Here is a 27,155-nt window from a genome sequence, read left to right on the forward strand (position 1 = left end):
TTACTACTTTTGGATGTCTGTGGAACTGAAGAAACCATAAATGTGCAGAGGGCAGCAGTTCAATATAATTGACATTTTAGCATCAACATTTTTAGACATGTAGGTGAAAGTTACAAGAGTGACGAGGCGAAAGACAGATATCGATATTGATAGCGAGTTTGGAGTGTATAGTTAGTGTGTAGTGTGTTTAGTGTGTTGTGTGGTCATGGACAAGGCAGATGCTATCCAAAAAGCCACCAAAGGCAGACTGTTTCCAGGTGTACAACACTAGGTGTAACACACCTGGAAGTGTCAGGCCTTTATGTGCCCCTCTGTCTGTGGTGGACAGGAACAGTTTTTTGGATTAGCACAAATTGTGGGGCATTTTATTGTGACACCTCAAATGCTTGGAGCATTGCCTGCATTTTATTGTAAATAGTTGTACATAACTTAAGTTTGTGTAGAAAATTTCTTATATTTATATTTTAAGTTATAAAAGTAGTTTATTAAACATGTTTGCGGTTTTCACAATAAACAAAATAAACAAAACTTTTTTCTACTTAGATGTTATGGTTTTTTTTGTGTGACATTTAGGTCCAGTGTGTTAATACAGTATGTCAAAATGAAAAATTAACCATATAGTCACACGTGTGAAGTTGTGCTGGGAAAAAAAAAAAAAAAGATACCAAACAAGGCAATATCCTGTATTTTCTCATTATGAGAGATAAAGCTTTTACAAAAACTGAAAATGGCCATAAAATTAAAGTTATTTTACTTCAACTTTCTAAACCTTGGAAAATTATGGACACGGAGAATAAGACCTCTGTATTATCTCAGTGATTCAATCTTTGGACAGTGACATGTTCAACATTTAAATCAGATAAAACGTCTGCCGAGGGCGGGGTTTGTTGTGCCCAGCAACACTTCTTGTTAGAACTGTGTTGGTGTGGTTTATTTCAGCTTAGTTTAGTATAAATAGCAACAAAAATAACACCACAACATTTGGACTCCGCTTAGATCGGTGCATGGCAATATATGATACCATGTGTTTTTACAACAGGTACCTTCCCACTACTTGGTGGCAGACATACAGAACAAAAAAAAAACAGAAATCTGTCCCAGTAAACAACCTAAGCTTGCAGGATGTTTGTGTTCACTTCCTGCCTCACAGGAAGTTTAATAATAAATTGTTTTTTAAGATATGTAAATTACATGCTGTATGTATTATTTACCATTAATAGTAATACAATATTTAAAAAAAAAAAAAAAAAAAAAAAAAAAAAAAGCAAATTTTCAATACAGAAAGTATGAAAATGTGTTTTAACTGTTTGCAGTTGATGGTAAAAAAAAATGAAATCTTAACTTTCTATCTTAAGTAATTTAAAGCTGTTATATAACCTTGAGACTATCATAAATAACTAAATCAATAGAAAACTTGAGTCATGTTGTGCTGACTTCCTTCAGTGAAATTAATTACATCACTCATCCAGCTTGTTCCAACCATAACTCCAGCATCACATTAACAGGGACAGGGGGAGTAGTCACTCACATATCATTTTCCAGGAAGTCTCTCGAATCTCTTTGGTGTTCTAGGTTTACATCAAGTTCAGAAATAACGGTAGGACACGTGAATGAGATAGCTATGATGCTATTAAAGGTCACTGGCACTGGGTCCACATGCCTTTCTGTTTTGAGGATCCCCCTGTTCTAGATTTGAAGCACCGCAGGTGTTAACATGTCCTGGTATGAGAAAATCATCTGATTGGATAGATGTGAAATGTTCTGCCAGTTACCTGTTTTTGTTTTTTATTACATGTAAATAGATTTTGCAATCAATTTTAAAAAAGTTGCTGCTGAAGTCAGCTGATGAGCTGTTTGAAATGTTTAACAACAACATGACTGTGAAACTCATCTGATTATTACTGAACTGAGCCCTTGTTTTGCACAAAGATACAAAAATGTTTTAATAATGTATTGAATATAATGTATAAGATGGAACATGAGAAAGGTTTCTGGCTTACAGCAATGCTGCCAGTCATGACCTCTAAATTCTCCACTGGTATGTTCATTATGTCATCTCCGTACAACACCCTCAGCCCCTCCATTTGTCCAGAGTACACAGAAGCACCCCTGTGTCACCTCTTTGTCATGCATCTGTCTTTCTGCCCCTCTGTTTCTATGTGCAGATGAAGCTCATGAAGCTGCTTCAGCGTCTCCCAGCCAGTGTGGTTCGGCGGCTTCACCGAGAGCGCTACAGAAAGCCCACATGGCTTACACCAGTACCAGACAGTCACAAGCTCACAGAGGAGGATATCACTGACTTTGTAGAGAGTATGATGCAGCCAGTTCTGTTGGCCATGTTCAGCAAGACGGGCAGTCTCGATGCAGCCCAGGCCCTACAGAACCTAGCGCTAATGAGACCCGAGTTGGTCATTCCTCCTGTACTAGAGAAGTAAGTTTGTACTGAACCAGAGAACCCAAAACAAAAATTTGACCCAGTTTGTGCTTCAGAGCAGTCTGCAGCCTTGTCTAGTTTTTCTGCTTTTGATTTAAAAAAAAAAAAAAAAAAAAAAAAAAAAAAAAAAGGCCACATTTTGTAACGATAACAAAAGACTGATTGTTCACTCTCTCTCCCATAGAACGTACCCTGCTTTAGAGACTCTAACAGAGCCCCATCAGCTGACTGCCACTCTGAGCTGCATGATTGGTGTGGCACGGAGCCTAGTGTCAGGTGGGCAGCGCTATCCTGAGGGGCCCACTCACATGCTACCCCTGCTCATGAGGGCTCTGCCTGGCGTCGACCCAAATGATTTCAGCAAGTGCATGGTGGGCTTTACTGATGTTGATGTTTATCTTTTTGCTGTATTCTTGGTGGTTTTTTTTTTTTTTGGTTGAACTTCCTCAAACAAATACAAATATCATTCATGTTCCTGCAGATCACATTCCAGTTTATTGCTACGTTTGTGACACTTGTGCCTTTGGTGGACTGTTCGTCTGCCCTGCATGAAAGAGTAGACTTGACAGAGGTAAATTGCTGGTATCTTTCTCCATTGTTTAGTATTTACATTAAAAGTGTTACTGGATCCTTCAGTATAGCTTTTTTTTTTTCATATTTTTTTGTGCAACTTTAAGGTGGAAAGAGAGTTGTGCTCAGCCTCAGCTGAATTTGAAGACTTTGTGCTTCAGTTCATGGACAGGTATGTGAAGCATTGATATAAAACACTGTCTACATTGAAAGACATGCCATTTAGCAGCAGTACTTGCTTTCAGTAACCTATAGCCAATTAGTGAGACATAGCTTTATGACTCACTAATTCCCATCTTGTAGCCCTATGTAGTCAAAACCTAGTTTCAAATCAGGTCTGAGAAGATTAACAGTAGTATGACCAAAATCGTTGGTGGCTTCCAAACTGGGATTTCAAATCAATTGTTAGTGTTCAGGTACCTTATTAGATGGTTGATGGATGCAAAATATATATTGCAGCATTTTACAGACTGATTTCAAGAAATGTATTAACATTTTCTTCTTCTTTCTTTTTCCCCCTGCACAGATGTTTTGCCCTGATAGACAGCAGCACTCTGGAACAGACTCGAGAGGAAACAGAAACAGAGAAAATGACTCATCTGGAGAGCCTGGTAGAGCTCGGGCTGTCTTCAACCTTTAGCACAATCCTCACACAGTGCTCTTTGGACATCTTCAAGGTTAAGACTCAGTCTTATTTTTCATGCATTTAGTTGTACATAAACAGAACTATAGAAAACTATAACATTGAACTGAATGCTTTTTAAATAAAGACATACTTTTAAAATTTTTATTAATTCATGCAGTTTGAGGGTAAACATAAAAAAAAAAAATCAACTTGAGGAAACCAACCTTGCCTTTCAAACAATTCTGCTTGATATACTTCAGTTTTTTTGAGTACTTAAGAACCAAGTTGGCAAACATCTTGGAGAACTTGCAGCAGTGCTCTTGATTTCTGCCTTCTCTGTGTCTTCTCTTCATGTGTTTCCAGACTGGTGTGACATGTTGAGATCAGGGCTCTGTGGGGGCATCTGTTGCAGATCAGCTTGTTGTTCTTTTTGCTTAGGATAGTTTTTTATGACCCTGTCTTAGTGTGTTTTGGGTTGTTGTCATGTAGGAGAATATATTTGGGGCAGACAGACATCTCTCTGTTGGTATTGCTTACTGAATAAGAATCGAGACATTTGTAATGAAGCAACTCTTTTGTGAATGAGACCTGTGTTTATCTCAACTGCAAGAAGGCAACAGGCCTTTATTTTAAAAGCATGTTTATATTTGAGGCATGTGTCTCATTGAAGATTCCTCTTGAGATTCCTTTAAAACTATGATTGATCTTATTTTTAGATGAAGTCCTCCATGTCCTATTAAAGTTTATACATTATGCTTGGCACGTCTTCTAATGGTTTCAAATTGAATGCCTTTTACTGTTTGAGTGGACAGAAATCCTTTGTCTTTTTTAATGTGTGTTTTATTGTGGAACATTTGCAAGCTTACCTTGTACAACATCTGGATGGGATTAAAGGGTGACATAGTGAAGAGGATCTGAATGAATTAAACAGCCCGTATTTTGTCAGTTTGACCCACTTAAGCACACCTGGCATGTTCCTTGGAAATCTCTTAAAGTGTATAACAATATAATACAGCATTATAATATAGATTACATTAAATAACAAATAGATTTTTGTCCAATAGATTTTTTTTTTTTTCTGTTCCTTAGACTGTATCTGGGGTTGACCTTCACTTGTTAGCGTCAGCTACTTTATCTGAGACTGAAATCTGCCTTGTTAACTGATATTGCCAATTAAAAAATTACGCTGACTGATTTCAGTGGTCAATATTCATGAGTCACATCAATTTTGCTGTGGCTAAAAGTTCAAAGATTGTATAATGATGCCCTTAAGTTTAGTTATTTTTATGATGAATACTTGTTTTATCTGGCACAAAGGTGGGAAAAAAAAAATCAGCATCAGCAATTGGAGGTATTATTTAGAACATTGCTGTCAGCCCCAGAAATTCACAATTGCTGTGTCTATCAAAGGAAATATGCTATGTGTATTAACAGTGTGTGCATATGTCTACAGTATTTATACATATAAATCCATTTTTCACCTCGTTTTAATAGGTGGCTCTAGAAAAGGTGTTCAATTTTGCAACCACAAACATCTTTGAAACTCGTGTAGCTGGAAGAATGGTTGCCGACATGTGTAGAGCTGCTGCTAAGGTAAGTATTATCCACTCGAACTCTTCGTGTAGCTCCTTAATTTATTCGCTTCATTTTCGTTCCGCTTCTATTTTCAGTGTCACCCCGCAGAGTCACTCAAGATGTTTGTACCACACTGCTGCAATGCCATTAATCAAATCGCTGTCAGTAAGTAATCATCACACAGGAATAAGCGTGCATAGACGATATGTCCAAATATGTGAATTTGATTTTCCTCCCTGAATCCTTGTCATTTGCCTGATGCACCCTTCTTGTGAACAGATGAGGAAGTGTTGAATGAGGAGGAGCTTGACAAGGAGTTTCTCTGGAATCTTCAGCTGCTCTCTGAGGTGAATGAACTAATTTATAATTCCAGTTAGCATCTGTATTTGCTGACTCCTTAGTTCAATAATCATGCCATAATATTTTTTTTTTTTTACCTTGTTGCTATGTGCACCTGCAGGTGTCTCGTGTGGATGGTGATAAGATCCTGCCCTATCGTTCTGACTTGGTTCAGATTTTGCAGCTGACACTCCATCTCAAGTGTAAACAGGGCTACACTCTAGCTTGCAACCTGTTGCATCACATCCTTCGCTCAACTGCCCTCATCTACCCCACAGAGTACTGTAGTGTGCCAGGAGGCTTCCATCAGCCAGTCAGTGACTATCTACCCATCAAGGTGCAAATGTCACACTTGCCTTATATCTAATACACTATATAATACACGCTAGTTTTGCTGTCAGGTGCATTTACCCTTAGAAACTGTGTAACCAAAAGCTTCAAAGAATACTAATTGGTGAGTCAAGGTCAAAAACAGGCACTTGCAATTAGAGACATTTGTCTTTTAACTAGATAAGTCTCAGTGAAGCTATGACCTGGTTTGATTAATTCCCTACTCCTTTCTTTAGTCCTTTGATCTTATTAAGTCTCTTCCTCGGTAGCGGGATCGGTAGTAGATCACTTGGCTCAATTAGTCTCCTGCACCACTGAGGAAATGGGATGAATCTTGTGGTTACCAAGTTGATAGTAATTATATAGGCCTAGTGAAATGTGCTGTGTGCATCTGTTTTTAAGCAGCCATAAAGAAATCACATATTGACATCAACTTTTCTCTTTGTCCACTAAACACCCAGTGAGGAATATGAGTTTTTTTGGGTTGATAATGAGTCATTCTTGTAAAGAATGATTTGATTTGTCAACTGTTAATGAACTTGGACTAAACATCCAACCAAAAAAATTTTATGTTTGCAGAATTCATAAAATCTTTACAGTGTTTTTTTTTTTTTCTTTCAAATTTCAGTGAGATTTCATCTTTTGTCTGTAGATCAGAGGTGCATTTGCCAATTGCAAATCCACCTTTACACATCCACACCCAAACCAGATTAGAAAATATCATATTCAACTCACCCCCCAAAAAACAACTAAAAACAAAAACAAACATGTATTATAAACCCCAATTCGTTTGATTTTCGTATTCATCATCCTCTTGTGAATGCAATTTTATGTTCTCCGTTTGTGTTTGTTTGATGTCACGTTCAACAGACGTTACCCATTTGTAACTTTAAGGTCACCAACATTTGTATCCGGGGTGGAATTTTCTTCATTTCACCACTAAATACAGAATGAAAAATTAAAGCGCAGCAGGGCTGTCAGATGTGTTTTTTGCTACTTTGTATAATAATTTGCTTGATGTTATTGCCCATGCAGGACTGGGGTCGGCCTGGGGACTTGTGGAATTTGGATATCCGGTGGCATGTACCTAGCATTGAGGAGACCTCATTTGCTTTTTATTTATTGGACCTTATTCTTCAGCCTGAACTTCAGCGCCTTAAGAGATTTGCACAAGGTGAACAGGACATGACCAGGTAAGGAATTTTTGAGTGCTGTCAGAAGTTTAAAATTAACTTTAGAGTACATTTTTCTTAACTTTTGGTTGATTTTCTGTATTCTGTTTATTGTGTTGCCTGCCGAGAGGCAAGTAGACACTTAGGGTTCACTTTTCTGTTGCCCGTCTGTCCTCTTTCAGTAACCATGCAACATATTGACACCAAAATTAGGTGGATAGACACGTATTGGAGAGTACGACTGCAAAGAACAAGAACCATAACCCTACCTCCTCTTATATTGGTTTAATTGCTGTCATTAATCTTTCCATCATTCATTCATCTCTCAGCTGTGTCATCTCTGTATTTCCTAGGGCAGATATCTTTTATCAATATTGAATGAAACAAACTTCATGTATAAAATATAGACAGTTCTATGCAGTACCTGTTGACAAACGATTATTTGCTGTAAAAATCTGTCTGAAATATTAACTGCTAAGCTCAAGACTTAATCACTTACTTTCATATACATGAATATACTTTCTGACAATCTTTTGAGCAGGTGATGCGTGTTCTTTGGAACACTCTTGTGATACATTTGTGTTTATAATTTTGTACTTTCAGAGATGATGTCCTACAGAGCCTCACCATCATTCAGCACTGTCTCCTAGGAGCCGGGGGTCTGATGCCTCCACTGAAAGGAGAGCCGATCTCTGAACTGTTAGTAATTGCATTGATATGATAAACTCAGTTGTGATGAAGAAATCCAGAGAAATGCATCACTAACATTCGTTAATGTACATGGCTCAGAGAAATCCCCACTTTATTTCTGCTTAATGTTAAGTGTTTTTTTTGTTTTGTTTTTTTTCCCCTCCCAGGGTTCATAGCATGGTGAATCTAGATGAGACCACCCTCTATACAGGAATGGAGTATGGTGCGTTAATCTTTTTTTTTTTTTTTTTAAGAACTATTGGAAGATGTTTGTTTCACATTAGATATAAATTATAGGGTTTGTTGGAATATAAACTTAGACTGTATTATTATCTCCACCCACAGATGAGTCCAGAGAGAACTACAGGGATGCTATCTGTAGTGTGATGAGACAGCTGCTACGTACGTTTTTACCCACTTATACCTCCTTGTGATCCCTCGTAGACTTGTGATCTCTTTACTCTACAACCGATTTATATTCTACAATCCCCCACTATATGTTAGATCATTGTTCCAGTATCTGACTTCCATTTGTTCTTCTTATAGAATATATCCTGGAGCACTCAGAGGATGACACTAAGTCTCTTTTCTCCATCATCAAGGTGGGCAGCCAGTAAAATAATAGCCAAAACACATACTTGTATCTTTTGGAAAGCCACAGTGGCTCACGTCTGAGTTATAAGGTGTGGGAAAGTGTGTGGGCATAGGCTATCACTGACAGAACCATGTTTCCTGTTGTGCCCCAGCACAAATCAATATTTTTGTCTGTGACGTTTTAGATTATCAGCGACCTTTTACACTTCAAAGGTTCTCACAAGCACGAGTTTGACTCCCGCTGGAAGAGTTTCAACCTTGTAAAGAAATCAATGGAGAACAGAGTGAGACTTTTTACTGTTCTTGTTACATTTGTGTTCCATTGTCTTGGAATTAAAAACAATACACACCCTATCAAAAGTTAAAGAAGATGCGGTAGTGACCATATTGAACTTGCCATTGTATTTGCAGCTTCATGGTAGAAAGCAGCACATCAGAGCTCTGCTAATAGACAGGGTTATGCTTCAGCATGAGGTAAGTCATTCATAGAGAAATGACACTTTGGGTTATCATTGTGTTTTACCATTTCTGACTTTGAGTGTGTCCTTCTCAGCTGCGAAAGCTGACGGTGGAAGGATGTCAGTACAGAAGCATTCACCAGGAGCTGATGAGAGATCTGTTGAGGCTTTCCACCAGCACCTACAGTCAAGTGAGTTCTGCAGGACAGCCTTCAGCAAAGCATAGTCTGCAGCTTGTTTAAATATTGTTGGTGTTATTTATTAGTTAACTGACATTTGAGTAGCGTTTTAAAAAAAATAATAAATAATTGAGACTTGTTGCCTTCCAGGTACGCAGCAAAGCTCAAAATGTGTTGTTCACTGCACTGGGAACCTACAATTTCTGCTGCAGAGATCTGATCCCTCATGTCCTTGAGTTTCTCAACCCAGACAACAGCACTGTTACTCAGCAGCAATTCAAAGTATGACAGTCAGCTTTGCACCACAGAAACTCTTGAACAATTATTTATATTTGTATATTCATTTAATACTATATCTGTATCTCTCCAGGGTGCCTTGTACTGTCTTCTGGGGAATCACAGCGGAGTGTGCCTGGCCAATCTGCATGACTGGGAGTGCATCGCTCTGACATGGCCTGCCATTGTACGGTCTGGCCTCAGCTCAGCCATGTCTCTGGAGAAGCCCTCCATTGTGCGGCTCTTTGATGATCTTGCAGACAAAATCCATCGCCAGTATGAGACCATCGGCATCGACTTCTCTGTGAGTTCAACATTAAGAACACTTTCAAAAATAAATCATGGAATAGGGTATTTCAGAATTGTTCTGTTTCTGTCTGTTGCCACATAATCACTAATTGAAAGTGCACTGCCTCCTCTGTGTTTTGCATGTGACATTTTATTCTTCCCATCATGAGCTGTTCCAAGTTTTCTCCATGCAGTCTTATTCTTGTTATAGTTCTGGTTGAGCTTAGGCTTCTCTGTTCAAAGAATGCTGCTCCAGAGCTGGTCTAGCTTTTTTAAGCTCTGTCTAATCTATTTAATCTGCGTGAATCCTTTGCTCTAGTGAAGTCTTCATTGTTGGGTAATGATATGCGTAACTTCAGGACTGTTTTCTTCCTTTAGCCAAATGCTCTGACAGGGATTTTCTTTACCATGGGAAGAATGCTTTACACTTGGTCTGTTAAACTTAAAAACCTGTCTATGTAATTATTATATATTTTTTTATTGTTACTGTCTGCTCTCAGTACGACTCAGTAACTTAGTAATGCAAGCTCCAGAATCTAGTTAGATCAAGCATGCCAAAGACGAGAGCCTTTGTCTGCTGATAGTCTTGAGTGTAACACATCACTCCCTCCTTACGGGTCTTTACATGTTTGGACAAAGTATTTTTCACTATAAAGTATGTTTTGTCCTTTTCCATCCTGTTAGATCCCTGATGAGTGCTGTGCTGTAGCCAAACAGATTATGACTACTGGGAATCCTTTACCTGAGGAACTTGTTTCTTCTGAGGAAGAAGTGGCAGAAGGTCTGAAGAGACAGGAGCTCAAGAACACTGAGTCTGTTGAGTAAGTTTTACAGCCTTGAGCAACAACACAAACCTCTAAACTTCTTCTTACAAAATGCATGTAAACACAATTATTGTCCTTCATTTTTGTAGGAAATACAAGCAGCTCATTGGTGACCTGCTGGACTGCCTCAGTAGCGGGAACTTGTGGGTTTATTTAATATATAAGTCATAAAATTGTGGTAATATTTACTTATAATTGAGTCTTACTGTAGCTTTGTTTCACATTCCAGGCCTTGGAAGTTTGAACACATTGCAATAGGCTTCCTTTCTTTGCTGCTGAGAGATGACCACCAACTCCCTCCAGCTGCTGTTTTGTTCTTTGTGAAAAGCCTCAACCATGAATCTCTCTATGTCCGAAAGGTGCGGCATACACAAATGAGACATGTTAGAACAGAGATGCAAATTTTTTTTCTCCTTCCCAGCAGTATATAGATGTAGTTCAGTCATTGCTGTAGAAAGTTTGTTTGAAATGTCACATTTTGTCCATTAGGTGGCAATATCAGCTGTGGCAGGGATCATGAAACAAATAAAGAGACCACATAAGAAAGTCCCTGTCAGCCCCTCTGAGCTCTGTAAGCATGTGTTTGTTTTTTGTTTTTTTTCCCCACTAGTGTTTTTGTGTATTCTTAAACTTTCTAAAGGTCATCTCAAAATCTGGACTTTATCTTTGGTAGGTGGCTTGGAAGAGCTAAGTAGCGTTGTAGCAGGGGATCGTCCAGACAACCAGTGGCTTCAGTATAACAGTAGCAGTCTTCCACGCACACAGCAGGACTGGGATCAGTGTGTGTTTGTGGAAAAAACTCACTGGGGATACTACTGCTGGCCAAGGTTTCGATTTTATAACTTTGTTTCTTAGTATTTAGTTTACTTGACTTTCTTGTTTTCATTCATGTTTTTTTCTCACTGTCTGTTAAACATTCTCTTCCACCCGTTTTCTCATCTAACTTTATAATTGTTCTCTAGAAACTTGATGATGTATGCGGCACAGGAGGAGCAACCCACACAAAACCTGGCCAGAGAGGAAATGACAGAGGTACATACAAACAACCCTAGCAAAAATATAACACACAGTGTGAAATCATGTTAACTGCAATTGCAAAATTTGTTTTTTTCTGCTCTTCTTCACAGCGAGAGCATATCATCTTTGACCATTTCTCAGACCCAGTGTTCATTGACCAGTTCATAGAGTTTCTCTCACTTGAGGACCGTAAGGGCAAAGACAAGTTCAGCCCACGCAGATTCTGCTTGTTTAAGGTAAGACGGTAGATCCAAACGGGAGGAAACACAGCTGAAGTGAATAAATGCACAGATTAATTTGCCTTCTGCTTCTCTTCCAGGGATTGTTCCGTAATTACTCTGATGCCTTTCTGCCTCTGTTTCGGCCACATATGGAGCGTCTAGTGGCAGACTCCCACGAGAGCAAGCAGCGCTGTGTTGCGGAGATCATCTCTGGACTGATCAGAGGCAGCAAGCACTGGAACTTCTCAAAGGTACAGTTTTTGGGTCTGCAGACCTTCTGTATTTTTCTAACTATCCTCATAATAATATGTGACTTGTGGAGAGTTTTTATTGGCACTAAACAATGTGTGGAGGCCTTTCAGCAACCACACCTTCACTCTTACTGTGGTTGTTAAGGTTAGTTATACTGTGTTAACTTTGTCCTTGGAAACTGCCTTTCTGTAAAGCAAGCACATGCTCTTCAACAGGTCGAGAGCCTTTGGGAGCTGCTGTGCCCGCTGCTCCGTACTGCCCTGGCAAACATCACCATAGAAACTTATGCAGACTGGGGCACCTGCATCGCTACAGCCTGTGTAAGCCTTATGTTCATTAATTTCCACCTCTATTCTTCCAACTCCATCAGCCATTGTTCCATCCAAATGAATGTTTTTTTTTTCTTTTCAGTTTGACAGGAGAGCAGAGATCCACGCAAGCTTCACTGGTTGTTTGAGATGCTAATGGAGTCCCCAGTAAATGGGGAGGGGGGCTCTTTCGTCGATGCCTGGTGAGTACAAAAGTTGCAGCTTTCAGCAGATGCTGTCATTGTTGCTGAGACTAACAAACTGTGATGTTTGTGCTACTTTTTTTGTTTTCTTCTTTCCAGTCGTCTCTATGTGCTCCAAGGTGGTCTAGCTCAGCAGGAGTGGCGGGTACCTGAGCTACTCCACAGGTTGCTGCAATATCTGGAGCCCAAACTCACCCAGGTCTACAAGAATGTACGGGAGCGCATTGGAAGGTGAGGTCCTTTTCACACCTTGAGTTAAATGTGTCATTATCAGGTTATTTTAAAGTATTTTGAATATTCTTTTTGTTTTGTCCTTCCTCTCTAATATGCAATCCTTCCAGCGTGCTCACATACATCTTCATGATTGACGTCAACTTGCCATACACTCAGCCAACCACCTCCCCGCGCATCTCAGACTTCACAGAGCGAATTCTGTTGCGGCTGAAACCCCTAAATGAAGGAGATGAGGAAATCCAGAACCATGTGATTGAGGAGAATGAGGTGGGAGTGCAGGACGAGAGGACGCAAGCAATCAAGTTACTCAAAACAGGTGGGTTGATGGTCTGTCATCATTAACTAAATCAGTTTCTTTGTGAGACACACCCAGTTGAAGCATTCATTGAATATAAAACATTTCTGTCTTTAAATTTCTGCAGTGTTAAAGTGGCTGATTGCAAGTGCTGGTCGCTCCTTCTCCACTGCTGTCTCAGAACAACTGCAACTGCTTCCCCTGCTCTTCAAGGTGAAATACTCACACATTCAATCTTAGCCTAGCTAGCTTTGTCCCTACAAACTTCCAAGGTTTTTTTTTTTCCCTGTTTCTGTCCTCTGTTTCAGATTGCTCCTGTTGAAAATGACGACAGTTATGATGAACTAAAGAGGGATGCAAAGACCTGCCTGTCTCTGATGTCTCAGGGACTCCTCTACTCAGAACAGATCCCCATGGTCTTAAGTGTCCTACAGGAGGTAGGGCTGCTCTGTCTGTTGCTCACTTTTTTACCTGCATCACACAATACTGGGCTTTTCCCAGGTCATTACAGCCTTGGAGCCTAAAATATCAGTAGGGGTTAAAAAAAAAAGAGGTTCAGTGGGAAAAACAAAAGAACTAAAGGCATCTGACTGTTTATGCTTAAAATATTCTGACATTATATAATCTGTATCTGTTCATTTCTGTTATACTCTGTATTTATCCATTGCTCCAGTATAAGAACTGGTATGAGACTGGGTCTGTTGCTGTGTGTTACAGATTGCTGGCAGCAGCTCCTGGCACGCGCGCTACACGGTGCTCACATACCTTCAGATAATGGTTTTTTACAATCTGTTCACATTCATGAGTGACCAGAAAGCAGTGAATGATGTGCGGGCACTGGTCATTAAACTGCTGGAGGACGAGCAGCTCGAGGTAACTCAGAATGTAAAGACAAATGCAGAAACGTGTAGTTGATCTGGCATAAACAGGAGCTGGAACCTGTCTTGAAGATAAAGAAACATGTGACTGTCTGATTATATAACAGTCGCCAAGCAACTGGCTACTATGTGCTTGTTTATGCTAGCAGGCACTCGCACTGTCTTTCAGCTTCACTGTAGTGATTCAGCACTCTCCTCATGGCTCTCTACTCTCTTCCCCCTCCAGTCCTCTAGCTGTTGCTGTGGAAACCACAGGCTGCAGTAATCTGTTGCTATGGAGATAACGTTCAGATTGAAGGAGAGTGAAAGGAGAAGGATGGAGTAGAGACAAAGAAGAAGTGGGGGATGGAATTTTTGTTTGGCCTCTTAAAGTACCCCAAGCCTAATTTACAGGCCTTAGTTATGCAGCTTATTTGTTTTGTTGTATTTTAAAATGCCTTTCCACTGAAAAACACTGCTCAAAGATCTGTACCCATTTCTTGTTGGGAATTCCACTGAGAATAGAGCCAGAATAATGTGCTATGAAGCATTTGGCTCCCATTACAGAGAAGCACACCCAGTCCCTAGCTGGTCGTGTAAGTCCAGGTAGCCAGTGTACATGCTAGCGGAGCATCCTGCATCTGACCCTGAAACTGTAACTATGGCGTGGCTGGTACAGTATAGCAGTCACTAAGGTACTGGAGCTCGTATGGAACTTTATTTACGTGATACCACTTGCAGTATTGTTCTGGGTAGAAATATGAATCTTGTGTTCTCTAAAAATCATTCTTCCTTTGATGGAGTTGCATGGTTTGGAGCGTCAGTAATGATTAACACACAGGGTTCCAAGAATTATCATAATAGGATGATGAGTCTTAAACCTTTTAAATGGATCAGTTGGTGGCCAGTTACCAGATACAATCGTAACCCTCACCTATAAGCAAATGCCAGCCGTTTATCCTCCCGCCCGATATAAAGCGGAAGGATATTGTCGTTATACCATCCGGCTGTCTGTCCGTCTGGGTGTCTGTCTGTCAGGTTTTTCCTTTCCAGTTTATAGACTCCAAAACCATAGGGAGTTGAGCCATGAAATTTGACATATATGTTCTTTACTCTTTGAAGACGTGCAACACAGTAATCATATTACTAGATATTTTGTACACTCTGACTATCTGACTTTATCAGAAGTGGGGAGTAAACAACATGGATAATTTCAGGCTGCTAATGCTATGATACAATATGCTAATGACATGCAGCTGCTTTCTCATGCCTGATTGGCTTAGCCTAATCATGTGATCATATTGCGCTGTGTGATCGCTATACCATCTTGACCATTATTGACTGAAATGGAGAAAGTGGGGATTCCCTATATCTAGCAACTGAACAGCTGGCAGTAGTTACATAGTGAGAAAATGGGCAATCCCTAATTTTTAGGTAAAGAGCCGGTCTGTTTATAGCAACATCACTTCTAGGGTGCAGTCTTATTGATTAGCTTGTGATGCCAACTTCTGATTGGCTGAGCATTGTCTATCATGCTGGTCAGAGATGGCTCATGGCCATAAATGGTAGAGACTGACTCACCATTGAGCAATATTAAAGCCATACTTACTGCTCAGCAATATTGCTCAAATGAAAACAGCATGGTTGCATTATCGTTTGTACATGGTTGCTTTATGATTATTGTGATGTTAAACATAATGCAGTGACATGAGCAGATTACCTAGTATGGGTTCATTATGTAGTCATATTCTTGTACACGAGTATAATATGATGTGAATACCTTGTAAGTATGCATTATATCTGGCTTATTGTTATAGATTATATAGATACAAAGACATTATGTAGTATACAGTCTTGTACAAGAGTACAGTTTGTACTTTCTCTAATTTGTTTACCATGGAAATGTTTTGTCTGTTCTAGGATGTGGTTACCAAAAAGTATTTGTATTTCTGCCTTTGTTTTCTAGGTAAGAGAAATGGCCGCCACTACACTCAGTGGCTTCCTTCAGTGCAATTTTCTGTCCATGGATGCCCCCATGCAGGCACATTTTGAGGCTCTGTGCAAGACTCGCTTGCCTAAGAAGAGGAAGAGGGAGCTTGGCTCCATAGTGGACACTATACCCTCTGCTGGTAAGGAACTTGCCAAGAGTTAACTAATAAAGATTGTGTTGCTCACTGTCATGCAAATGGAATCACTTCTCTTGTGTGTTTGAAGACCTGGTGCGCCGCCATGCTGGTGTTCTCGGGTTGAGTGCTTGTATCCTTTCTAGTCCATATGATGTACCCACCTGGATGCCCCAACTATTGATGGACCTGAGTGCTCACCTCAATGACACACAGCCCATTGAAGTATGTGTAATCAGTGGTTAATCACCATGTGTTGTTACATGTGCAAAAGCGTAACCATCAACGCTTGTGGTGTCTCCTTTTAGATGACTGTAAAGAAAACTCTGTCAAACTTCCGACGGACACACCACGACAACTGGCAGCAGCATAAGCAGCAGTTCACAGATGACCAGCTGCTCGTCCTCACTGACCTGCTGGTCTCTCCCTGTTACTATGCCTAAAACCTGGTATTGTTATTTTATGCTATTGCTAAGACATTAATGGTCCTGACTGTATTAGCTTCATTTTAATAGACTTTTTACATTTAATGTTCGTTTGTGTTTTACTTGAAACAGTTTGGAACAGCTCCAGTCTGTACAGACATCAGCCTCCGTTGGGGAGAGGACCTAGTTATTGACTGAAAAAAGACCCAACATCCCAGCAGCCTCAGAGGAAGAGTGGCACTCAGAAGGATTTAAATGTTGTGTATTTATGTATTTAGCTCATTTGATTTCTACTATACTTAATATTTAAGGATCAATCATAGCAGGGATGAATGACCTGCAGTTTGTAAAGTTACTGTACAGATCTTCTTTTTTTTGTCTTATGTGGTTTGCGTGCATGCCCACGGGTATGTGTGAGTGTTGATAGGATGCTTGAAGACATCCGGCGGTGTCCCACACATTTCTCAGGATTATATCCCAAGTATCAGCTCTGAGCCAACACAATGTCCAGTGTAGGACATATTCTTCTATCTTCCAGCAGTGAAGTGTTTGGTGCAAGCCACAGAGAACTGAACAATGGTCTCTTTAGATTAGACTTAGAACTTGCAACACACAATGTTTGTGTGGTTGTTTGATCTATATATGGTTATATGCATCATGTATGTATATATCATGGTATAGCAAATATGCACAAACATGTTTATTTATTTACTTTTTTTTTTTTTTGGAAGTGCTAAGTTTTAAAGGAAATTAGTCTTTTCGTAGAGAGTATTATTGAAACTAAGTAGATGGCTGAGCTGTTAGCACTGTTGTCATCTGCTGCAAAGAAAGGGAGAGCAAACTCCCTGCTGCTGTGTTGTGTGATTCGTTTGCTGTGCAGACTCGAGCACCGTGAGATCACTGTTTCACGTGTCTGTGCAAGAAAAAGAAAACTGCTTGTCTATAATTTTAACCTATTTCCTCTTATCACAGGTACTATTTACTTTTTAATAAAATGAAATTACTTTGGTTTGCAGTATGGTTTCCTCTGATGACTTGAAATCAGTCTAAGCATCAAAGCGTTTAGTACCTCACTTATTAGTGTAGTGCCAAAACTGCAGTGTTTTTCTTTTTTTTTTTTTTTCTTTTTTTTTTTTAAAGAAAAGATAAAAATGTTTGCTTAATTAAAGAGATGAAAATAAAATGTTTTTAACAAAACTGCATGGGGTTTTTCTTGCAAGTTTGTGAGTTAAAGTGAACAGCATTAGCTGCAGTGTTGTATTTTTAGAACTTCTTTGTTTCAGTATGCAGATCATTTGAATTCACACCTGCTTTGTGTTTTAGCTCTGGCAGGATTTGTGGCCCTTCTTTAGTGTGGTGCTGTGAAAAGTGGGAAAATGCAGTTATTAATGCTTTAATTTAAACCTTAGTTTACATTGTTTACTAGATAAGTATGGCGCATACATTATATATGAGTGTATATGTTTTATTTATATATATATATATATATATATATATATATATATATATATATATATATATATATATATATATATATTAATTGCCTTTGGCAAAGGCTGTCATTACTGTACCATATACAGAGAGTTTAAATACGGAGCCGCCATTTTTCGCATAAACTATAATACGTTACCATGGTGAAGGCAGAAAAAAAATGCTGCGGTAATATATTTGATGTGTCAGATAATCGCGCTACTGTTCTCGTTACAAAAGTGTGAACTATATCCTCAGAAACCTTTCTTGCTCGCCGAGTTATTCCAAGTGAGGGAAGCTTTTATATAGACGGACTACTTGAATGCGGTGGTTATGCTCATGCCCGGATACGTAGACGGTGACTTCATACTCATTTTTCAGTGCACGTCCAGTGGCCGTCGCTCCTCTATTAGAATGGATTTATCGTGAAGAAAATAAACATGGTGCCATCTACTTGTTCGCACTGACTTATACAAAGATGTCAGGAACCGTAGAAATTCTCGACGCTCGCCGATGGACTGTTGCGTTTAGGTGAGCTACTAAAATGCATTTTTCCTTCTTTGTTTCCAAAGCGGCGGTGCGTTCACTATCGCACTGCCCTTAAAATGATGAAGATTGGCTGTATGAAATGAGGAGCACACGATCGAATACAGGTAGTATGCTATATTTTCTAATCGTTACAGAAGCCTAGATTATACAATCCTTCTGAAGCCTTAACATCTAGATTCGTTATGAAAACGGTGATGTACAGAGATTTTCTTTGAATTAAGCAGACGCTGCTGTGTGTGAGTTAAGGGGATGGGGGAGGTAAGGTAATTGGCCAAATGCAGTGGTGCATAGCCTATTATAGCTTATGTCTAACGTCTCTTATGAAATGTTTACACTTTTACAATAAATTGTAAGTTATTTTTCCTCCTCATCAAATATGACTGTACTGAATATCTACAGAGTAGCTAATGGAGCTGATCTGACTGTATTTATATGCTTTGTCGTTCTCTACCAAGGTGGCAGCAATGGAGGAAGCATGTGCTCCTTCCTTTTAGAGGAATAATGCTGAGATTGATGAATGTGGAGGCGTTCTAAATTATCAGAATACAATGAACACCAGTGTTGCACCCTCGGACCCGGTGGATGTGCCCAGACTGCAGACCTTCAATGGCACCGTGGGCACCCAGACCCCCTCGGGCTGGGCTGTGATCCACACTACCACCTTGACTTTTTGCTCCCTCCTCCTCATCTTCATCTTCTTCCTGGGCTCTTATGGCAATCTCGTGGTGTTCCTGTCTTTTTTCGACCCGGCATTTCGCAAGTTCCGCACCAACTTTGACTTCATGATCCTCAACCTGTCCTTCTGTGACTTGTTCATTTGCTGCGTGACTGCTCCCATGTTTGCGCTGGTCCTCTTCCTGGATGCAGGCGGAGGGGATGGTGTGTCAAAGAGTTTCTGTTTTGCCTTCCACTTGACCAGTTCAGGCTTCATCATCATGTCCCTGGAGACAGTGGCCGTCATTGCCTTGCACAGACTGCGTATGGTTTTGGGGCAACAGCCCAATCGCACTGCTTCCTTCCCCTGCACACTGGCCCTCACTGCCCTGCTGTGGACATCCAGCTTCACAATGGCTGCTCTCCTTACCATGCGTGCATACCCACGTAAAGATGGACCCTGCTTACCCCACTTTGGCCTCGGGAGTGGACAGGCCAGGGTTGTGTTGTACGTCTACCTGGCAGACTTTGCCTTTTGTGTTGCTGTAGTGTCTGTGTCCTATCTGATGATTGCTCAGACCCTGAGGAAGAATGCACAAGTAAGGAAATGTCCAGTCATCACTGTAGATGCCACCTGCCCTCCACCCCCACCGCCTCTCATTGCAGCAGGCTTTGAGAGCATGCAGTGTGCCGTTCAAGGCCCCTCTCTGTATCGTAACCAGACTTACAACAAGCTGCAGAATGTACAAACCCACGCCTATGCCAACAGGACCAACCAGCCTGTGGTCCCAGGGGCTGCCCAAGGAGCCACCTGCTGTCAGCTGGTCTCCACAGTCAACTTGGCCACAGCCAAAGACTCAAAAGCAGTTGTCACCTGTATAGTTATAGTGTTCTCTGTGTTGCTTTGCTGCCTGCCAATGGGAGTTTCACTGGCGCAAGATGTTTTGTCACCAGAAAGTAGCTTTGCACATTACCAGTTTGAACTGTGCGGCTTTGTGCTTATTTTTCTCAAATCGGGCATCAATCCCTTTGTGTACTCACGCAACAGTGCAGGCCTCCGCCGCCGCGTGCTGTGTTGCATTCAGTGGGCCGCACTTGGATTTCTCTGTTGCAAGCAGAAGACTCGCCTGCATGCCATGGGGAAGGGGAGCCTGGAAGTCAACCGCAATAAATCTTCCCATCATGAGACCAACTCGGCCTACGTGCTGTCACCTAAGCCACAGAAGAGGCTGGTAGACCAGGCTTGTGGGCCCAGTCATTCCCGGGATTGTGTTGGCAGTCCGAGAGCAACAGGCACACGCAAACCTCGCCTCCCAAGTACCTCTACTCCCATCAACACCCGTATTGAACCCTACTACAGTATATACAACAGCAGTCCCTCAGCAGGGCCAAGCTCCCCCACCAGCCTGCAGCCTATCAGCTCTCAGACATTTGCCTTTGCCAAGTCTTATGTAGCCATGCACTACCACACTCACCAAGATGCACTGCAAGACTTTGAAAGCACCTCGGTGCACCAGATTCCCGTGCCCTCAGTATAATCAAAGAACAGAAAGCTTTGGACAATCTCACCATGACTTTAAATCCAACGTGAATCAAAGGAGGAACATGTAAACAGGGCATTTTATGTATCTGAATCAGTATTAACATTTTGTTCTCTCCTACAGTAGAAAGATGTTGCACTTTTGTGAATGGAGAAATTGAAGAACCAGAAATGCAGTATAATCTTTGCCTTGGAAACTGAAACAAGAAAGATTTAGAATAAACGTGTATGTTCCAACAAGTTATTTATTGATATTGAATTATAAAGTTTTCACTGAAGCCAGAGGTAGCAGTTGCCAATTTCACTATTTCCTCTCTGGCTGGAGTTACTGGGCAGTGAAACCAGCTTCTGCAGCACCAGGCTACCATGAAACCATACACAAGCCCCGCCCACGGCTGTCAGTGACATGTGGTTGCACCTGGATGGACTCCTCAAGAAAAAAAAAAATGTTTGTGAGCCTCATACAATTTAAATTATTGGCAAGTACAGATTTGAAATCTTATGTCTGATGGGGATCTGCACCTGTTACTGTGCGGATGTCACTACACGCTTAGCATCAGCGCCCTCTGGTGGCCCAATATATAAAACACAAAGGCCACACTTGACTACAACTAACTAGATATTTGGATAATTACTAAGTAGACATTCTTATTATCATAATGTCATGTGTCTCAATCTAATTTAAGTCTTTTTTTCTATGTGGTAATGCAGCACTAAAATAAGGTTTTGTGGTTTGGGTTTTTTTTTGCTGCAAATGCATTGGTTTTTATTCCAGAGATAACTGTAGACAGATCCCAGTGTGCACCTTCATGAAAACCACACAATACCTCTTAAATGAACCTACACACATTCTGTACATCCTACAACCTTTAATCAAACACTCAATTTTATTGTTATGCCACAGCAATCTCTAATGCATAAGTTACACTCACACAGCACAGTCTCTTTGCCGCAAAGCATTTTTAGACCCCCCCCATATCTACAAGTAAAAAGTGCCACAGTCAAGCAGCTAATCATTTCATATCACACACACATACACATACATACATACAGACAATAAAACTACCGTGAATATTGTTAATCCCCCTGATGATTCGTCATCCCTTTGCTTGCAATCAATCATCACAAAGAGAAGCATAGATGTGAAATTCAGGCAATGACTCCACTGCCTGACTCTGAATCAAGTTAGATTTGGCTGATGTATCATCATCATCATCATCCACTGCACAGGTCAGGGGCATGGGCTGGGCCTGTGCTCCTGGGCTACATGAGGTCCAGCCTCAGGATCAAGTTTATCCTCAGTTTTGGGTTGTAGCGCAGTCTTAAGGGCATCTTGTTTACTAAGTGTCCTCATCCTTTATGACCTCTGTGCGCCGCTGCCGTTTAATGTCAGTTTAACTGGAGATTGACAGAAGTCCGTATTCATCAGCGGTGTCGAGAATCCTGCATATGACTGGAGACTCAACCTAAGGGAAAAAAAAATTAGTCATTTAGGCTGATGTGCCTGCACACAGCTAGAATAGTTAGATATTAGATCAGTGTTTCTTGCTTTCCACTCTTTCCTTTGACAGTATCTTTGGGAGCCAAACAAATGTTACATGGCCAAAACTGACAGCATGAGCCAATTTGTCTTATCTATGGGAGGAACTGTGCATCTTTGTAAGTATCAATGCATGTTTACAATCATCCCCCAATTAAAGAAATCTGCCATAAATTTTTTTCCAAGTTATATATTTTAACTTGCTACAGAGAAAAAGTGCAAGTGGAACAAAATAACACCAAGATTGGCTCATTTAAAACAATTGTATCCGTGTCATTAAACAATCTGCTGTTTCTGCCTTGTCTTTATCCATAAAACTGATGTAAACTAGTAATAAACTGGTTATGGTTTGAAATAATTCTCACTTTTATGTAGTCTTCAAAACAACTAAGATTCTGCATTGAACTTACATAATGTTACTAAAAATAATGCATTCTGTTTTTGTACTGAGTGCCACTCAGATGTTAAATGTAAACTTACCCCAAGGATATACTGACAAGTCTGAGGCTCCAGCATATAGACAGTGACAGCATGGGGAGACTCGGACTCCTTACATCTGACAGAGAGAACATAAATGATATGAGTGAATCAAAATGGGAAACACCAACAACTTTGTCTTACTCATGTTTCGACTCAGGGCAGTGACACTAAACTGTTGGCTGCTGCTGTGGTTCCCCCCCCCCCCACAGTAACTGTTCGCTTACTTGAGCTTGACGATGACCTGCCTGGGCTTCCCTGTCAGGTCACACACATCACCGTGGCCATAGAAGTGGGAAACCAACCTATCGTGGAGTAAAGAAAAAAAAAAAACTCAGTTTCATTTGCATCTAGTTTGTTTAGGGTTTGCCGATGTAGCCAGGATACGAAAGTAGTGGATGAATATTTTTGTATCTGTTTATAGTGATGAGGGATCAAAAATCTAAATGGCCTACTTGACTTTCTGCACTCCGTCATCCCTGAGCTGGTAGGATCGGGCGACGTTCTTCTTGGCCCAGTCAATGTGCTCCTCTGCATTCCAGTTCCCCACCACCACAATGTTTTTCCCTTGCTCTTTATCCTGCAACACAAGGAAAAAAAATCTGGGTGATAATGAAAGTGTTGTTGGTTACTGCCTTATAGCTAGTTTATAGTCTAAAAGGATACTAGAAGTGCATCTGTTGTTATTGAAATTATTCACCACATTTTTCCACATTAATAACTCTTGAATATACTTCCTTACCTCATGGTACTGATGGACATGCCTTCCATAACAGAATTCATATTTCCACCATCCTACCCCCTGAAACACACACGTTAAGATGATTAGTCATCACTGAACACTTTACAAATCGAAGCGCAGCTTTAACACAAATACGCCTCACCCCATGCAGACAGTACGAGCCACTCAGGAACTCCTTAATTAGCTGGTCATCTGTCAAGCGAGAGATGTGCGTGGTACCGACAGTGACCTGAGACTGCCCTCCGACAGTCATGGGTTTGTGGGTGGAGGTGAAGGCTTCTTCTCTAACTGCTGATGTCTCCTCCTGTGACATGTCACAAATGCAAATAAGCCACGTTTCACGTGCTCAGGCAATCATCACTTTTCTGCGCACGTCTTACCTCTCTGGCCTCAGAGGTGGCGCCGAAAGGTGGTTTAAGCTGCTCCTCTTGCTCCTTGTCCAACTGGGCGAGCCGCTGAGGCCGCAGAGGTGAGCCCGCCAGAGCCTGGCAGAAGATGGCGTTCACTGGAGAGGATTTGAACCTGCAAGGAATATATAACAAGTGGTGTGAGCAGGTGAAGTTGAGAACATTCATTGGGATATTTTTGAAAAATAAAGGCTCAGTTTGAAGTTTTCTTACCCTTTAAAATGTTCTCTTTATACTATTTTTAGTTAAATATAAGGTTAAATTGATTGGCAAATCATTGCATTCTGCTTTAAAAACAAGCTATACTTCACTGAGTTACAGCAGCCAAAACAATAAAAAAATAACCTATGCAAAGCAGCTCAGTGGCTCCATAGTATAGTGGGTCAACACATTCACCTAACATGCTAAAAATCCCTGGTTCAAGACCAGGAGGAGACACAAATCCTTGCATCAGAACAGCTATAGAAAGAAGCTAGAACAAAATAGCTTAAATACGGTAGAATAGCTCAATAAAATACAATATGGCAACATTAAATAGCCCAATAAGGTTAAAAACTACACAAAAGACAGGATCACAAGTTAAAAGAAAACTGAATATGGGTATTCACATAGCGCCACTTTGGAATTTATGCTGTAATATTGATGCGTATTCTTTTAAGTGCTGCACTGAAATGTAGTAATCATGACAGGTCTACCTGTATTTTGGGTGTGCACAAAGCAGAGGTGTCAGCACCACCACCTCATATTCGCAGGTGGTGACCTCAGCGACAGACAAGATCTCGTGCTTGGCCTCTGGATGGCAGACGTACAACACAGATGTGGAACGAGGGTAGTTCTGTTTCAGCAAACACGGAGTCCCATTTCCCATCTCCACTGAGAAGTACGGAGTCAGTTGGCCTTCAATATTCTTAGTGGGCACCTAACGGTAGTGGAAAAGGGGAAGGCAACAATACAGATGTAAGATATGAAAAACTAGACTGGCAGATTTGGTTGGTTATTCAATATAATACTTGCTTTGGTTTCTGATGGTTTGATGTCTGTCTTATCAACTTGGTCTGAAAGAAGGAGAAAGAAATGACAAACATGATTAACACTGAATGAAAAATAGAAAAAAACAGCAGTATTAATTTAATTTATTATATAAAAAACTCACCTGTCTCTGCTGAATGGCTCTTCTGCACCATATTTCCCAAGAAGTACTCTTGTACACTAATCTTCTGTGGAAACACAAGATTAGCAAACTGAAAAGAGTGCAGACTTCTCATTCATATCATCTAAAAATATTTTAAATAACTGACCTGAGAAGTCTCCTTCTCTTCATGGTACTGCCTCACATGCTTTCCATGACATACTTCATACGTCCAGTATGATTCAATCTGCATTGATAGGAATATTGTGAGTGTTCAGACACCCTCAGCAATGCACTGGAACAATGTTATTTTTGTTACGCTTTGCTAATAAAGCATGACTGTGACTTCTAACTGAAGAGAGTTTCAGTCTCACTGCTGAGGGAAATGAGCTGAAAACAGAAACATCTCACCCTGTAGGAGCAGCTGCTTCGTTTGAACAACGGCTCGAGCAGTTCGCCCGGCTCGGGCCCGCCGTACTCCTTATCGTCATCCTGAGACATTGAGCGGCACCAAACAAATGCAACAAGGGTGAGAGAGATAACACACCTCTTTTTTTTTTTAATTCTGAGAAATTTTATTTTTTTATTTTTTATTTAAACCTTTATTTATACAGGTAATCCCATTGAGACCCAGTGTCTCATTTGCAAGAGAGACCTGTTTCCAAAACATACTAAATTTACAACAAATGAAGTGAAGGAAAATGAAACTTAAAAGGTTTCTATGCAGATCAAGTTTTTTTTTTTTTTTTTAATCTTCCACTGAGCCCCACTGGGAACTTTGCTACTGTCACATCCCACAATCTTTTTTTTTTAACTGTTGATTTAGGATGCCTTTCTATTACATAAATCCAAATGAACGCATAAAATGTGGTTTGATCTTCATTCATGTCATAATCATAGACAAACAGAAATGTTTTAGCAACATTTCCCAGCTTAATGTATCTCTATAATGATATATGAAGGTTACTGTAATTATGGCATGTAATATGTTTAGGGAAACCATGCAAATTTTATTGTCATAATATGAAAATTTTCCGAGTCACAGGTCCACAAGGTACATAGGGGTGGGTGGAAATGTTGCACTTCTTAATTAACTTTTAATTAACAATTAACCTGGGAAGTACAGGAGCAAGCCACATAAAATTGGGCTGAAAAACACATTCAAGCTCAGTTAAACACAAATCAATTTTACACCTGCTTCATGCTTCAGAATCTGGTCATATAAGCCTCCTTTATACCTACATTTTGACACCAGGCTCAGCTCCTAGCCGTGTTTAGTTTGTGCCAAATGTAATTTTCTAATTTGATCACATTCTATTAATAACTTTGGTTTTCACATGAAATCGTGAGCACACGTTAGATTACTGTTTTTTTTTTGTTTTGTTTTTTAAACATGCACTGAGCATTTAATAAAGACGTGAAAAGTACAGCTGCTTGTGTGCTACTACTTTACTCAGATTGTCTTCACCATATTTAACGCAGAAATCTAAAGGGTTCACACAGTTTTTTTTTAACTATATTACAATTACTCTTTCCCCAAACATCTGCAGTGAGATTATGAGCACTTGTGCAGAAACAACACAAAAAGGAATAATTTCAAAAGATGTCCATGCCTAGCTGTGTTAGGGCAAATACTAATCCAGTCACCAGCACTCATAAATCTCATTGCCATCCCCAGAAGCTGTCAGAAGTGCTCACCTCCTCTCCAGTGGTCAGTGAAGGGAGGAGACATTTGTACTTCTCCTTCTCAGTTGTTGTCATGATGACAAAGTCTTCCTCACTGTAAGGTGCACCTGAAGTTGGCTGTACATGAGAGTGTGAAGGACAGAGAAAGACCTCTTAGAAAATCTACACCGTAAAGTGACAGCAACGTCTCCTGACCCTGCTACAGCAAATGAGTTCCTCATAAAAAGGTGACACTAAAAGAGGAGACATACCAGCGTAAATTCAGCGCCCGGCCAGGTGATTTTGAAAGGGATTTCATCGGTAAATGAGGGATACCCTCCCCTGTTGGCTGAAACGCCGCTGCAGACCTCCAGCAGCCCCCAGAGAAACGCCAACAGCAGCCCGGTCATCATCTCTCCTCTCCGGCTGCTGAGCTCCTACAGCCCGCTCTTCATGTAAGGCAACAGCCTCCTCACCGCACACCAGCAGCTGCGGGAGAAATGAATTAAAAGCTGCTACAAAGGCTGAGCAAGTCTGTTTAACAGCTGTAAGATATGACACGATCGTGTGAGACGGATGTCAATACAGTTATAAAAAAAAAAAAAAAAAAAAACAGGAAGTAAACTGCCACGTCGTGTTCCGGCTGCGCTTCGGGCTGAAATAGAAGCAGCGCCACCTGGCGGTGATAGAAAT

General features: G+C 40.5%; 3 protein-coding genes across 5 annotated transcripts in view; 2 read left to right on the plus strand and 1 right to left on the minus strand.

Moving 5' to 3' along the window:
• psme4a (proteasome activator subunit 4a) overlaps positions 1–17,408 on the plus strand; it is a 28,118-nt gene extending 10,710 nt beyond the window's left edge. For both annotated transcript variants that reach the window (XM_030747534.1, XM_030747535.1), the window contains 38 exons: positions 2,166–2,431; positions 2,619–2,805; positions 2,916–3,005; positions 3,112–3,176; positions 3,531–3,681; positions 5,124–5,222; positions 5,300–5,369; positions 5,484–5,551; positions 5,665–5,880; positions 6,909–7,066; positions 7,649–7,744; positions 7,903–7,958; positions 8,081–8,137; positions 8,282–8,337; positions 8,515–8,613; positions 8,741–8,803; positions 8,883–8,978; positions 9,117–9,248; positions 9,337–9,546; positions 10,215–10,351; positions 10,444–10,497; positions 10,584–10,713; positions 10,844–10,925; positions 11,028–11,181; positions 11,317–11,386; positions 11,482–11,607; positions 11,691–11,843; positions 12,060–12,164; positions 12,264–12,355; positions 12,455–12,586; positions 12,697–12,905; positions 13,012–13,097; positions 13,193–13,321; positions 13,602–13,757; positions 15,708–15,870; positions 15,956–16,089; positions 16,173–16,313; positions 16,422–17,408. In XM_030747534.1, coding sequence (XP_030603394.1) covers positions 2,166–2,431; positions 2,619–2,805; positions 2,916–3,005; positions 3,112–3,176; positions 3,531–3,681; positions 5,124–5,222; positions 5,300–5,369; positions 5,484–5,551; positions 5,665–5,880; positions 6,909–7,066; positions 7,649–7,744; positions 7,903–7,958; positions 8,081–8,137; positions 8,282–8,337; positions 8,515–8,613; positions 8,741–8,803; positions 8,883–8,978; positions 9,117–9,248; positions 9,337–9,546; positions 10,215–10,351; positions 10,444–10,497; positions 10,584–10,713; positions 10,844–10,925; positions 11,028–11,181; positions 11,317–11,386; positions 11,482–11,607; positions 11,691–11,843; positions 12,060–12,164; positions 12,264–12,355; positions 12,455–12,586; positions 12,697–12,905; positions 13,012–13,097; positions 13,193–13,321; positions 13,602–13,757; positions 15,708–15,870; positions 15,956–16,089; positions 16,173–16,307 — 4,482 coding nt within the window. In that variant the 3' untranslated portion in view covers positions 16,308–16,313; positions 16,422–17,408. The remainder of the gene's footprint in view (positions 1–2,165; positions 2,432–2,618; positions 2,806–2,915; positions 3,006–3,111; positions 3,177–3,530; positions 3,682–5,123; positions 5,223–5,299; positions 5,370–5,483; positions 5,552–5,664; positions 5,881–6,908; positions 7,067–7,648; positions 7,745–7,902; positions 7,959–8,080; positions 8,138–8,281; positions 8,338–8,514; positions 8,614–8,740; positions 8,804–8,882; positions 8,979–9,116; positions 9,249–9,336; positions 9,547–10,214; positions 10,352–10,443; positions 10,498–10,583; positions 10,714–10,843; positions 10,926–11,027; positions 11,182–11,316; positions 11,387–11,481; positions 11,608–11,690; positions 11,844–12,059; positions 12,165–12,263; positions 12,356–12,454; positions 12,587–12,696; positions 12,906–13,011; positions 13,098–13,192; positions 13,322–13,601; positions 13,758–15,707; positions 15,871–15,955; positions 16,090–16,172; positions 16,314–16,421) is intronic.
• Positions 17,409–17,925: 517 nt separating this feature from the next.
• Positions 17,926–21,227, plus strand: gpr75 (G protein-coupled receptor 75). Its single transcript, XM_030748594.1, has 2 exons — positions 17,926–18,290; positions 18,764–21,227. The coding sequence occupies exon 2, from the start codon at positions 18,857–18,859 to the stop codon at positions 20,498–20,500; it is 1,644 nt and encodes a 547-aa protein (XP_030604454.1). The 5' UTR covers positions 17,926–18,290; positions 18,764–18,856; the 3' UTR covers positions 20,501–21,227.
• A 129-nt stretch (positions 21,228–21,356) lies between these two features.
• erlec1 (endoplasmic reticulum lectin 1) lies at positions 21,357–27,055 on the minus strand. Of its 2 annotated transcripts, none has more exons than XM_030748596.1 (14): positions 26,735–27,055; positions 26,496–26,600; positions 25,209–25,289; positions 24,967–25,044; positions 24,822–24,882; positions 24,683–24,723; positions 24,364–24,587; positions 23,642–23,783; positions 23,404–23,565; positions 23,262–23,321; positions 22,975–23,099; positions 22,747–22,824; positions 22,523–22,598; positions 21,357–21,968 (listed from the first exon to the last, which is right to left on the minus strand). In XM_030748596.1, the coding sequence occupies exons 1-14, from the start codon at positions 26,873–26,875 to the stop codon at positions 21,897–21,899; spliced, it is 1,446 nt and encodes a 481-aa protein (XP_030604456.1). In that variant the 5' UTR covers positions 26,876–27,055; the 3' UTR covers positions 21,357–21,896. The 2 variants fall into 2 exon arrangements, with proteins under 2 accessions (XP_030604456.1, XP_030604455.1); XM_030748595.1 differs by having other exon boundaries at positions 24,822–24,885.
• Positions 27,056–27,155: the final 100 nt, after the last annotated feature.

Source organism: Archocentrus centrarchus, chromosome 15 (genome assembly GCF_007364275.1).
Source record: "Archocentrus centrarchus isolate MPI-CPG fArcCen1 chromosome 15, fArcCen1, whole genome shotgun sequence".
In the NCBI taxonomy this organism is placed as follows: Eukaryota; Metazoa; Chordata; class Actinopteri; order Cichliformes; family Cichlidae; genus Archocentrus; species Archocentrus centrarchus.